Source organism: Macrotis lagotis, chromosome 6 (assembly GCF_037893015.1).
Source record: "Macrotis lagotis isolate mMagLag1 chromosome 6, bilby.v1.9.chrom.fasta, whole genome shotgun sequence".
NCBI lineage: Eukaryota > Metazoa > Chordata > Mammalia > Peramelemorphia > Peramelidae > Macrotis > Macrotis lagotis.
This window is the reverse complement of record NC_133663.1, coordinates 71,239,171-71,251,225: the sequence shown is the minus strand read 5'-3', so window position 1 is coordinate 71,251,225 and position 12,055 is coordinate 71,239,171. Positions and strand designations below refer to the sequence as shown.

At 38.0% G+C, this 12,055-nt stretch overlaps 1 protein-coding gene across 1 annotated transcript in view; it reads left to right on the top strand.

Moving 5' to 3' along the window:
• The window catches only part of SMARCAL1 (SNF2 related chromatin remodeling annealing helicase 1), an 87,975-nt gene that overhangs the window by 67,907 nt on the left and 8,013 nt on the right, over positions 1 to 12,055 (top strand). Inside the window, exons 13-16 of the mRNA XM_074191413.1 lie at positions 2,340 to 2,442; positions 6,429 to 6,611; positions 8,355 to 8,455; positions 10,540 to 10,636. Coding sequence (XP_074047514.1) covers positions 2,340 to 2,442; positions 6,429 to 6,611; positions 8,355 to 8,455; positions 10,540 to 10,636 — 484 coding nt within the window. The remainder of the gene's footprint in view (positions 1 to 2,339; positions 2,443 to 6,428; positions 6,612 to 8,354; positions 8,456 to 10,539; positions 10,637 to 12,055) is intronic.

The window sequence follows — 12,055 nt, the reverse complement described above, 5'->3', positions numbered from 1 at the left end:
ATCTGCTTATGTCTCTTTCCCTTACCTTTTTCTTTGTCATAGTTCCCTTTTGCCATCTCCATCAAGCAAGCCATCAATATTTATTAAGCATGCTAGGGATGCAAGAAGAGGCAAAAGAAACTCCCCATGGCATCTTTATTATCTGCCCCATATCTTTCTTTCCCTTTCTCTACACCTACCCAGTTTAGACCTGAGATTAAAGGAAACACCAGTCTTCAAGTTAAGAGCAAGATGGGTGGACACTCTTTTTTTGTTGATCCTTCATCTCTCTGGAACACATGACCTTTTCAAACCCAAAAAACATCCCAGGCAGACAAGGTATTGACCTAAAGAGTAAATTACCATTAACTCACAGGGAATGAGAATCAGTCAGCTTCACAAACCACAAGCAACAAAAATTTTATCTTGGAATTATTCACCTGTCTTTGTCATTCTGTTCTAAATCCTCCCCCATTTTCAGCTCTTAAAAAGAGGAGGAAACCCACACTCTTTAATTCTCAGTATGATAGAAAGTTGGGGGTGTTCTGTCAACATGCAATTTGGCTTGCTTTTTGTTGCTAGAAGTCACACAAAATACTGAAGCCATAATGGTCCAAGTGATGAAATGGTGAATTTACTGTAGTGCCAGTGCCAGTTGGAAGGGCTGCTATCAATGGATAAACGGAGGAGCCCCCAGGGTCTGCCCTTCCCATCACCCAAGACCAGTTCTCTTGGCCCCAATGACCTCTCCCTCCATCTTTTCAGGTGAGGAGAGAGTTTTCCTTGTTATTTGTACCTGTAGCTCCATAAAGAGGCCAGTGAGTTTTCCCCAGTTCTCCTTCACCCTCTGCACAATGCCCTTTTCATTTATGACACCATTAGGATCCTAATGAACTCCAGATGTGGTTTTTATAGTGTGGGAACTTATCTGCTAGAAACCGATTTGAATCACTCCCACTGTCCCATTTCTCATAGGCTACTGAGCACCAGATGGCCAGGATGTGTGTTCTCTCCTTCCCAAGCTAATGACCTACAAGCCCTGGTATCATATTGGTATCTCTCTCCCCAGGCCCTGGGCCCAGAGCCACCTCATTCCCATAGAAGTTTTTAATTCAACCGTTTGCCTCAAAATAACTTGACTTGTATAGAATAAGATAGTTATCATTCTTAAGAATGAAATTGTGAGAATACGTGTGGCCTAAAAACCCTCCACCTAATGGAAACCGGACAGAGAACCTTCAAGAAATGTCATATTTCTGCCTCTTACCCTTTCTGTCTTTCCTTTCATGGGAACCTGAGTCTGTGGGACAAGGTACCTGAGGGGATCCAGGAGCCAGGCAGATGAACTAGGGAAGAGAGACTTGGGCCAGTACATCAGGGGGAGCCTACAATCTGAAGGGCTTCATGACTTAAAAACTCTTCAGCAGCACTTTCTTAAGTAGCTAGAAAGAAGGAGAAAGCTTTACTTTTGGAGCTGATTTGGTTGAACTGTTTTGTCCTCAATTCTTATCCTAGGACTTAGGACTGGGAAGAGAACTTACAGATAATTAACTACTTTATTTTATAGATTTTATGGTTTCTTCATCTATAAAATAAGGTAGTTAGATTACCTGTAACTTCCCTTCCCAACTCTAAACACTATGAAAAGGATAGGAAACTTAGGGTCACAAAGTTGAGGGATTTTCCCCAACTATGTTTGAATGATCTGGCTGCTCATCCACCCAACCACAACTGAATTTTGTTCTGGGGCATCTGTTCAGCCAACATTGTACACCTATTATTGTGCACAGGGTACAGCATTAGGTGCTGCTGAGAGATTTATAAGACAAGAGTATCAGCTCTGAAAGAGTTTACAATTTAATCAAAGGGAACCAGGGATAGGGAAAATTGAGAGATCAAAAGGAGGAATTATCTTCAGATCATTTTCCCTTTTCTCTTCCACTAGCTAACAAAGAAGCTGGGTGATAATTTCAGGAGCCTCTAGATCTTGATACCCTTTGTGTGTCTTCATTGTTACCACTTTCTGTTTGCCAAGAACAAAACTTCCAGAAAGCTTCTGTCTGTCACTGGTCCAACCACTTAAGGAAAGCAAGCCCCCACAGCGTACCTTTCTAGTTTATGTTCTCCTTAAAGGTTATTAAACCACTTTTTGCTATCTGCTTTTTTGATTTCTGAGAGAAGGTGCTAGCTAAGGCATGACAACTAAGATGTTATCACCAGAGAGCTCCATGTCAGAGAGACCCAAAAGCCCCCAGGCCTGGACCACAGTCTAATTCTTTAGCCTTGTTCCATAGCAGTGATCACCTCTCAACAAATGAACAGTTCCATGATGAAAATTCTGTTCTTGTTGTAAAATGCAGTGAATATATCCTGGATTTATTGGAAAGTGGGAGAGAGAAGCTCCTAGTCTTTGCTCACCACAAGATCGTCCTGGATGCCATCAGTGATAAACTGGAGAAAAAGGTGAGGGAGCAGTAAAATCAGATACAGAGCTTGCTATTCAGGTGACTGTAGACCTAAATGGAAGTCTGTAATAGTTGTTTTTCTTTTTGAAATTATTTTAAATTTCATTTTTGGCTTTAATTTTTTCCCTTCCTACCTCCGACCTGCCCATCAAAGCCCATTGCAAATAGTGTATATAGTCAAACAAAACAAAATCCCAAATTAGTCATGTCTCACATACACACAGACAAATATGTAATATATGCTAACAAATACATACACACATGCCCACATGTATATATGCTTACATACAAACATACATATATATATATTGATTCTTGAGTCCATCTCTCTATCAGAAGGTGGGTAGCATGCTTCATCCTGAAATCCCTGGAGTTGTGGTTGGTCATTGGGTTAATCAGAGTCCTAAGCATTTCAAAGTTGTTTGCGTTTATGATATTGTTGTTACTGTATGCATTCTTTTCCTGGTTCTGTTTACCTCACTTTACATAATTTCATACAAATCTTCCCATACTTCTCTGAAATCATATAATAAAAGTTCTTATAAAGTATTCTTTTTTGTTCTTTATTTAATGATCACCAAAAGGAGGAGAGGGGAAGAGGAGAGATTATTTCCATATGTAGAGTAGAACAAAAAGATAGAGGAAACCATACATTTCTATTCCTTACAACTTTATTTTTAAACATAAAATAAAATCAGTGTATTATTTTCAAAGCTCTCTGGCTTGGTTGTGTTTCCCTCTGAACTTCCCTTCTATGCATTTTTAGAGATGCATCACTTATAAAAAGTATTTTTTTTCCATTAAAGATTTTATTTATTTTGAGTTTTACAATTTTTCCCCTAATCTTACTTCCCTCCTCCCCCCCCCCCCCCACAGAAGGCAGTTTGTCAGTCTTAACATTGTTTCCATGTTATACATTGATCCAAATTGAGTGTGATGAGAGAGAAATCATATCCTTAAGGAAGAAACAAAGTATAAGAGATAATAAGATCAAACAATAAGATATCAGGGTTTTTTTTTTCTAAATTAAAGGAAATAGTCCTTGGACTTTGTTCAAACTCCATGGTTCTTTATCTGGATACAGATGGTGTTCTCCCTTGTAGACAGCCCAAAATTGTCCCTGATAGTTGCACTGATGGAATGAGCGAGTCCATCAAGGTTAATCATCACCCCCATGTTGCTGTTAGGGTGTACAGTGTTTTTCTGGTTCTGCTCATCTCACTCAGCCTCAGTTCATGGAAATCCCTCCAGCCTTCCCTGAATTCCCATCCCTCCTGGTTTCTAATAGAATACTAGTGTTCCATGACATACATATACCACAGTCTGCTAAGCCATTCCCCAAGTGAAGGACATTTACTTGATTTTCAATTCTTTGCCACCACAAACAGGGCTGCTATGAATATTTTTGTACAAGTGATGTTTTTACCCTTTTTCATCATCTCTTCAGGGTATAGACCCAGTCAGTGGTATTGCTGGATTGAAGGGTATGCACATTTTTTTGTTGCCCTTTGGACATAGTTCCGAATTTCTCTCCAGAAAGGTTGGATGAGTTCACAGCTCCACCAAGAATGTAATAGTGTCCCATGTTTCTCACAATGCTTCTAACAATGATCATTATCCTTTCTGGTCATATTGGCCAGTCTGAGAGGTGTGAGGTGGTACCTCAGAGAAGCTTTAATTTGCATTTCTCTAATAAGTAATGATTTAGAGCAATTTTTCATATGACTATGGATTGCTTTGATCTCCTCATCTGTAAATTGCCTTTGCATATCTTTTGACTGTTTGTCAGTTGGGGAATGGCTTTTTAATAAAAAGTATTCTCAAAGAGATTTTGAGAGACAAGTCTCAAATTTTGCTTTTGGAAGTCATTGGCTCAAGCTCTCTTGCTGGCCACAACATTTTAAAGGGGACTTTGAGAGGTCACCTCTTTGGGCTATCATGAGGTGACCCTAAAGCTGTGCTTTAGAACAAAAGTTCATAACCTCTTTTGTGTCATAGATCCCTTTGGCAATATGTCTGATCAAGCCTATGGACCTCCTCTCAGGATCAAGTTTTTAAGTACATAAAATAAAATAAAGTCATAATCCTATTATTTTTCAATTATTGACAGAAAGTCAGCTATATTGGTTTATTATTCATTTATATTTATCAAAAAGAAAACCAATCATGTTGGTTTATTATTATTATTATTCATTTACATATAATTTATATGTATATTTAGCTCAATATATTTATATATTTTTTCTATAAATAATTTGTTTATTATATTTTTATGTTTTATGTATTTATTTTATGTCTTATCTATAAGTATACTTTATAATTGGTTTCCTTTGTAATCAATTTGAATAATAATATATTTTAAAATATATGATATTTATTTTGTGTTATATGTTATCTAATATTTTATAATAATTAATATAATATAGTTATAGTAATTATTATAATAATATTGCTATGTTTTATTATTATATTCTTTAAGTTCACGGACTCAGCTAAGAATCCATCTATTCTTTCTTTATTCTTCCTTTATTCTTTTTTCTTGCTGAGTAAGTTGTTGCAAAAGACAAAATTAGGGAGAGAAATGCCCCCACCTCACAACATGGAAAGAAAACTATTTTAATCATTATCATATGTTTTTCTTCCTTTGTAGACTCCTTTTCCTTCTCCCTCTTATCAAATTTCTTTTATTAAACATTTTCACCATGGTACTGAGATAGCTTTATAGGGAATAGGAAATGACAGCCTCTGGGAACTTCAAGTTCCATTGCTTTTCATTGCTGCTAAGCAAAATGAAGAGAGGCAGTTTGGAACAGCTAAAAGCCACCAGTTGGAATCCCATCTCTTCCATATACTCTTTTGACCAAATCCTTTCCCTATACCTCAGTTTTCTCATCTATAAAATGAGGGAATTAGATTAGATGACCCCTAAGGTCCCTTCTAGCTGTAGAACTATAATCTAATGAAAGGCTGCTAGGCAAAAGGCCATTTAAACTGAACCTCCACCCTTCTTTATCGTTTGCATCTTTACTAAGTTCTCAAAGCACCATTTCCCTCCAAAAAAGTGAAATGGTTTAATGGAAGCCCAAAGTGTTTGACTTTCAGAACTCCCTGTAAAGGATTCCTTTGTCTCACTAGATGCAACACTTTATAGATTATTTTTCTTTTCCAATTATATGTTTTTCCTTTTCTGAAATAAATAAAAAGGACTCCCTGAGACTCTCTTACTCCTCAAAGGGTAGGCACAATTTCTGTCCACCAAGGGTGGTAGTACATTTGGTGTTGTACTCTTCCTTTGGATTATTGAAGCAACTTCTCTCTCTCCCTCCCCATCCCCCCCCCCACTCCCTTTCCCTGTAACTTTCCTAAAAGTGAATTATATGTATTTGAATTGTTTAGCTATTCTGATGGATTGTGTTGAAAACAGGAGAATTTAGCAGTGCATCCAGAATTGTATTCCATAAAATTTTGGTGTTCCATCTGTTGTGAATAGATGTTTCTTTGAGAAAAGTTTGATACTGCTAATATTATTTTCTAAAATTTTAAATATTGAATCTATAGTTAACACTTTGGGCAGCTAGATTGCTCAGTGGATGGAGTGCTAGGCTTGGAGTCAGGAAGACCTGAGTTGAAATTTGACCTCAGACATTTATTTACTAGCTATATGACCCTGGACAAGCCACTTAACTTTGTCTCAGTTTCCTCATCTGTAAAATGAGCTGGAGAAGGAAATGGCAAACTGCTCCAGTATCTTTGCCTAGAAAATCCCAAATGGGGTCGCAAAGAGTCAGACATGACTGAAATAACTGAAATTTAACAGCAAAGCTCCCAGTTAGTGGAAATAAGGAATCCCCTGAAGTGGTTTCATACATTCATTTTTGCACTATTCGAAGTTATCTTTGTATAAAATATAGTCATTACTTCCAGCCCAAGGGAGATATGACCAAGAGGCCTGTGGGTGATCCATGTCTTTCCTTGTCTCTTTAGCACATCAGCCACATCCGTATCGATGGGTCCACGGCCTCGGCTGACCGCCAGACCCTGTGCCAGCAGTTCCAGCTGTCGGAGAAGTATGCCGTGGCTGTCCTCTCAATCACAGCCGCCAACATGGGGCTTACCTTTTCTGCCGCTGACTTGGTGGTGTTTGCAGAGCTCTTCTGGAACCCAGGGGTAGGGCATGGCCAAGACTTGGCTTCCCTGTCCATTGTGGAAGGAATGAGTCATTTTGAGAAGGGGAGGCTGAATTTCTTTAATCTTCTCTGGGATCATGAGAGTGTATGATCCTCCAGGCTTGAAGAAATAAAGAAATAAAATATGCTATATAAATATATTTAATATATAATATAGATATTGTATATTTTTACATAATGGAGAGCATCCCATTGATAATATTATAAATATATAAACAAATAAGAATATTTTGATTGAGTTTTATGTTGGAATATCTTTTAACCTCCCAAAGCACTTTAATATCTGTTGTCTTGTTTTACCTTCTAATAGCCCAAGGAAGCAGATAAAATAGGAATTCTATGGAGTCTATGGAGTCTATAATAGTAAGAAAGATTGGGTAGAGATACTTTGGGAACTTTGGTTAAGCAACAGACCAAATTCAAAGGCTGTAAAGTTTTATTTTCTTTGCTCCCCCTGTGCGTGTCCCAGCCCTCCCAAATGTCCACAATGCCTTTAGATGATCTATGAAAGAACACATACAAGAAGGCTAGGACAAATCTAGAACCTAGACATAGAATTTTCCACTTGGAAGAGACCTCAGTGGCTATTGCCATTTAGTTCAACCAACTTCACAGATGGGGAAAACTCAAAATCACACAGCTAGCTGAGAGATTTAGAATCATAGACATTCAGAGAGCTATGAGGAACCTCCAGTCCAGTTCTCATTTTATAGATGAATAAAATACATAGACTTATGTATTTTACATTTTACCTTCAAGAAACCAAGGCCCAGTGAGAGAAACTGTCCAAGATCAGCTACTGTCTAAGACTGTCCAGCTGGTTGGTTAGAGGCAGAACACATCCTAACCAGAGTCTTTGTCTCAACCCTATGCGCTTTCTCTTAGACCTCACTAAGGCTTGTAACAATCCTTTCAGCCAATAAAGTATGAAGGATTTTAACTGTTTTAATTTTTTTTTTAAATCCAAGCTCTGTTATAATTCCCATTAGTCCCATCCCTAGCTTTGAAGGCTGTCTATCACTCCTGTGGTAGGCAATCTTTTCAGCCCTATTAAATTTCCACCAGAACTTCTGAGAAAGTATTCTTATTTCTTCTCAGAATGCCCAAGTAGCATTTATAAAACATAATTGCAATAATTGAGATTGACTTTTGTAAGTCAAGTGATTCTGAAGGCCTTACACTCATGAAAGAACACCATCAAATTTAGGGTTATTTATTTTAAATTTTAAAAAAAAGAATGCCCTACAGGCAAACTAGTCTTCCTAAAAGGTCATTAGATTCTCCACATGGCCATATATTTAGCCATTACTCCCCAGAAAGTATGCCCTGTGTATCTCAGTGGAGATAGAGGGAATTGGAGTTATTTTTATCCCATTCAACACATCATGACTGAAACAAATCTTTTAAAAAACAAATGATCCAGGGCAGGATATTGTTTACTAGCTGTGTGAACTTGGGCAAATCATTTAATCTTTTTGAGCCTCCATTTGTTTATCTGTAAAATGGACATGATGATACCTGTCCTGGTGACCTCAAGAGCTTGAGGACTGAGTACTTTTATGTAAAGTGCTATGCTGTTGCAGTATGGTAGCCAAGAAAACTATGCTTTATTGTATAGCAGTAAATGCTCTTTGAGAAAAATGTGATTTTTTTTTAAAGTATTTATCACATGCAGCCATTGATTTGGAATTTTTTTCTCTTTGGGTCCTTTTCGGAAACCTAGATATTGATCCAAGCCGAAGACCGTGTACATCGAATTGGGCAGACCAGCTCAGTGAGCATTCACTACCTGGTAGCAAGAGGTACAGCGGATGATTACCTATGGTACGGATTGACCAGCCCAGGGAATGATCTGGTTTGGTTCAGGGGATGACACTCGTGGAATGGCTTGCTGATTCTCCAAGAACTTTCTTTGGTAGAGGATTTATTATAAAAAATCCACTTCTCGAGGTCTCTCTCTTCATTCATTCTCAACCTTGTTCACTAGCTTTGAGTGATGACCTTGAGGTCCTTATCCTAAGCACTACGAAGGTTGAAAAAAAAATGTAGTCCCTAACCTCAAGCTGTTAACAATCCAAAGGGATTCAATCTAACAAAAATATACATAGTTTTTTGTTTATAATTTCTTTTAGAATTCTTTATGTCCAAAACAGAATGCATTCAGTAGTAAATGATACCGATTCTCAGACTGTTTCTGAGGAAAATCAATTAGCATTATTACCTATAAGGTAGAGACTCTATAGAATAAGCCATGAATCTCATCAATCTCAGCATGTAATAGTGAAAATTTTTTTTTTTAGATTTTTGCAAGGCAGTGGGGTTAAGTGACTTGCCAAAGGTCACACAGCTAGGTAATTATTAAGTGTCTGCGTCTGGATTTGAACTTAGGTCCTCCTGACTCTTAGGTCAGTGCTCTATCCACTGCGCCACCTAGCTGCCCCTGAAGATTCTTTTTTCTATGGGTTGAAAATTCTATGTCTAGGTTCTAGATCTGTCCTAGCCTTCTTGTATGTGTTCTTCAATAGATCATCTAAAGGCATTGTGGACATTTGGGAGGGCTGGGGCATGCACAGGGGGAGCAAAGAAAAGAATAAAACTTTATAGCCTTTGAATTTGGTCTGTTGCTTAACCAAAGTCCCCAAATTATCTCTACCCAATCTTTCTTACTATTGTTAAATTATTAAATGTTAACTTCTTATAATGGTTCTTGCCCTCCATCCATTCTTTAAAACCCTTGGTTTCTTTGTCTTACTGGTATATTTAGACTGGCTCCATTTCTCGTTACTACTGAATGAGTTACCCTGTAGTGTTCACTCGTGCTCCCTCCCTTTTGTAATCCTGATAGACTATTAGGGCCCCCAAAACCACCCACTACCACCTCTGCTTTAGAGCGGAACTTCTTAAACTGGACTTCAAGAACTTGGAGGGTTTTTTATATGTATTTTTATAATTTTGTTTCAATATAATTAGTTTCCTCTATAAGTCTTTGTATTCTGTTGTAAACATTTAAAAACTGTTATTTCAAGAAGGGATCTGGGGGCAGCTAGGTGGCACCGACCCTGGAGTCAGGAGGACCTGAGTTCAAATCCAGCCTGACCTTGGGCAAATTATTTAACCCCATTGACTTAAAAAAAATGTTTTCTGTCAATAAATAAACATTTATAAAAAAAAGAAAGGGTCTGTGGGCTTCATCAGACTATTAGAAGGGTTCACATCACAATAAAAGGTTAAAAACTCCTACTTTAAAGAGATAGCCTGATCTCCCACCCATCCATATTTGTCTTGTCTTCAGTCACAATATTACTGTGTTATAGGTAATTAGGATAAATGTAATAAAGGATAGCTATACTTAGATTGTCCAGTTTACTTTTTTTTTTTTTTTTTTTTTTAGGATTTTGCAAGGCAAATGGGCTTAAGTGGCTTGCCCAAGGCATCCAGTTTACTTTTGACCAATGGATTGCCCTCTGTTGTGACAGCTCTTGATAGCTCTTCTATCCATAGTTGCAGGGCAGTGGAGTAGGACATTTCAAGACATAATAGAGTCTGAGCATATACAGTGATAAAGAATAAGAGCCACATGCCTTTAAAGCCCAGTTCCATCCAGAGGGAAAAAAAAATCTGCCCTCTATTTTTTTTCCTTTTTTCTCCAATTTGACAATGTGTTTTTTAGGCATTCCCACTGGAAAGAATTTGAGTCTAATATTTTATGAGAAATACACAAAGGATTAGTATTCAAGTTGAGAGGGGCAGTTATGTTCAAGGTCACCTTCCTGCCTCAACATTTGCAAAACAAATTAGGTATCTGGTAATCACCTTGGGGAGGGAGATTGGCAGCTTTAGTTTCAAATGACCAATAGTGTCTTTCAGGTTATGATCACTCAATGCCTTTCATTTTTCCTCCCCCACAGGCCTCTGATTCAAGAGAAGATTAAAGTCTTAGGCCAAGCTGGGCTTTCTGAGACCAATTTTTCAGAAATGACTGAATCCACTGATTATTCCTGCAAGGTAACACTGGGGTATCGCTCCCTCACTGCCAGGATAGGAGAAGGCTTTGAGCTGCTTCGAGGTTGTTTGATAACAGTAGGATATTAGGAGTCACTCTTCCTGACATATTGGTCCTGGGAATAGAAAAAGAGATGGTGTTGTTTGGGTACTCATTGCAATTTGTGTGTACCTCCCTTTTGGGAAACAATACACTTAACCCCAGACCACTTTATGTATATCTGTGATGGTCAGAGGGACATCTAATATCCTGCCTATATCAACAGCCACTAGAAGTTGTCAGAAATATTCTTCTGAGTGCTCTTGAATCTTCCTCAACTTCTGTTGAAGTTGGAGAGACAAGAATCATCTTTGCAATAGTCACCCAGAGGGATCTCCAGTGGAATTGCATGTAACAACAGCAAGTGGGAGAATATTAACTCTAATTTTTGCATTTTTAAGGTCCCTCACTTAGAGTGTCTAAGTCACTTCCTTAAAGTCACAGATTGAATAAAACCCAAATTAGATAGTCTGTAGATTTGTCATTTTGTACCGAGAATCAGAGAGCCATAGACATTCCAAAAAAAAGTGGTTCTCACTGATTTTTATTCAGTGTCATTTCTGGGAGGGCAGTATTTTTTTTATTTGTTCACATTTTATTTGTTTTCCAATTATATACAATAGTAATATCTACCAATCATTTTTGTAAGGTTTTGAATTTTACAATTTTCCCCCCTTCCTTCCCTCCCTGCCCCCACAGCAGGCTATCTGATAGTCTTTACATTGTTTCCATGCTATACATTGATGTCAATCAAATGTATTATATGAGTAAACATAAGAGTAAACATAAGCCCCCCTCCCTCCCCCCCAAGAAGATGACAAACCTCAAGAGTAGAGAGAAAAAAATATATACTTCTCTCTGTGTTCAGATGCTAATGGCTCTGTCTCTGGGGTGAGTTGCTTTCTTTATCATAAGTCCACCAGAGAAGCTGCTTCAATACTTTTTCCTATAGTTGCTATTACTAACTGTATCTCCACTCTATCCCTCTCTACTTTCATTTATTCTATTCTTTCTCCTTTCATCCTGGGCCTGTCCAAAAGTGTGTTGAATCTGATTACTTTCTCCCACAATCTTCCCTCTCTTCTATCATATATTCCCCCCTTCCCCCCCCCCCATTCCCCCTTATCCCATCCCTTTCTTCTCATTTTTCTCTAGGGTAAGATAGATTTCCTCACCCTATTAAGTGTGTATGTTATTTCCTCCCTGAGCCATTTCTGATGAGAATGAAGGCTCACTCATTTCCCCTCACCTTCCCCCATTCCACTCCATTGAAAAAGCTTTTTCTTGAATCTAATGTGAAATTTCTTAATTTCTTCTCTTTTCCCTTCCTCCCAGTACTTTCCTTTATCACCCATTGACTCCATCTTTTTACTATATTATAC